At 39.6% G+C, this 1,316-nt stretch overlaps 1 protein-coding gene across 1 annotated transcript in view; it reads left to right on the forward strand.

The window, feature by feature from the left end:
* Positions 1-481: 481 nt before the first annotated feature.
* The window catches only part of tgfbr2b (transforming growth factor beta receptor 2b), an 18,178-nt gene continuing 17,343 nt past the window's right edge, over positions 482-1,316 (forward strand). Inside the window, exon 1 of the mRNA XM_010793780.1 lies at positions 482-817. Within this exon, the coding sequence (XP_010792082.1) occupies positions 745-817 (73 nt within the window). The 5' untranslated portion in view covers positions 482-744. The remainder of the gene's footprint in view (positions 818-1,316) is intronic.

Genomic DNA, 1,316 nt, shown 5'->3' on the forward strand with positions numbered 1-1,316 from the left:
AAAAAACAAAACACACCTACCGAGAGCCAAAAGTAAAATAGGGTCAAAGAAATGGGTTAAACAAAAACGATCACAAACATGTACTGTAGAGACCAGGGTTTTTCAAAAGAAGCCTTATCAACTTTTTTTAGCAGCATCAGAAATATACCCAGATGGTTTATATTAGTTCCTAAAGATGCACACATAGATACACTGATAATTATCACAGTCTAAAAATATAAATTAAATGAGCAGAACCCAGCAGTTGTTCTCTGTTGAGATCTGACAGCTCTAAATAAGATCTGAAAGGTGTGAATACTTTGAAGTAAATAAGGGTGTTTGCATAATGCTTAGCCTCCAGTATAGGTGAAACTTCTGGTTAAGCTATTTTGGAGCATGTCATTTCAAGTCTGCTGGGTTACAGCCTTTTAATGACATGGTTCAAGACTCTGAGAGCCACATGAGCATGACTGAGAAGTAGAAGAAGAAGAAGAAGAAGAAGAAAAAGAAGAAGAAGAAGAAGAAAAAAAAACTGTCCAACCCCTCTGAAGATTTCCTGTTTCATGAAAACTGCACATAGTGTGTGAGTCATATAGGGCAAGTCCTGCCTGGTGTGTTTACTCTGCTCCTTCTATCCGGAGCTGTGAAGGCGTTTTGGGGGAGCAACAGGCGGACCGAACAAAGTCCGCGGAGTGTGGATACTTACCCGCTATAAAGGCTTCGGCTAATTAATGAAAAAGAGGGGAGGATATAGTTCGTTTCTAAATGGAGCTACTTCGGTTTTCCGCTTTTTGGTGTGGAGCGATACTCTTCGGTAGTTTTCAGCTCAAGGAGGCGGGTGAGTTGAGCTTTATACTTTGAGAAAAGTTTCTAAAGCTGCTAATGCATTGCGTTTTGTCACAGCTGAGTGCGGAGTGATTTCAGGAGCATGAAGCGTAAACGCGCGCTACTAAATGCCTCATTTTTTCCGAAAATAATATATTTGTCTCATTTTTGTTTACACAGGTGTTTTACACCGACCAATAGTACATACAAAAAATCGCCTTTCATCATACAAATTCAAATGTATTAAGTGCGCAGGTTAATCTGCGTTATATCGTTGTCTTTTGGGTTTTTGTCTTGCTACCACTTTGAGGCTATTTTTTATACCCATCCTGAAATTGATCCTAACTTAATATCTGTTTACACTGCTAACCTTCAACCATTCACTTTGAATCCTTTTGGGAGGACATCACCTGTTGTAGGCCTAGCCTAAGCCACACTCTGTCACGGTTTGTGAAACAAGCAGGACCCAAATGCAGATTTAAACTGAAACTTCCTTTATTTCAAGGCTATGA

This window comes from Notothenia coriiceps, unplaced genomic scaffold (assembly GCF_000735185.1).
Source record: "Notothenia coriiceps isolate Sejong01 unplaced genomic scaffold, NC01 NC01_scaffold00037244, whole genome shotgun sequence".
NCBI lineage: Eukaryota > Metazoa > Chordata > Actinopteri > Perciformes > Nototheniidae > Notothenia > Notothenia coriiceps.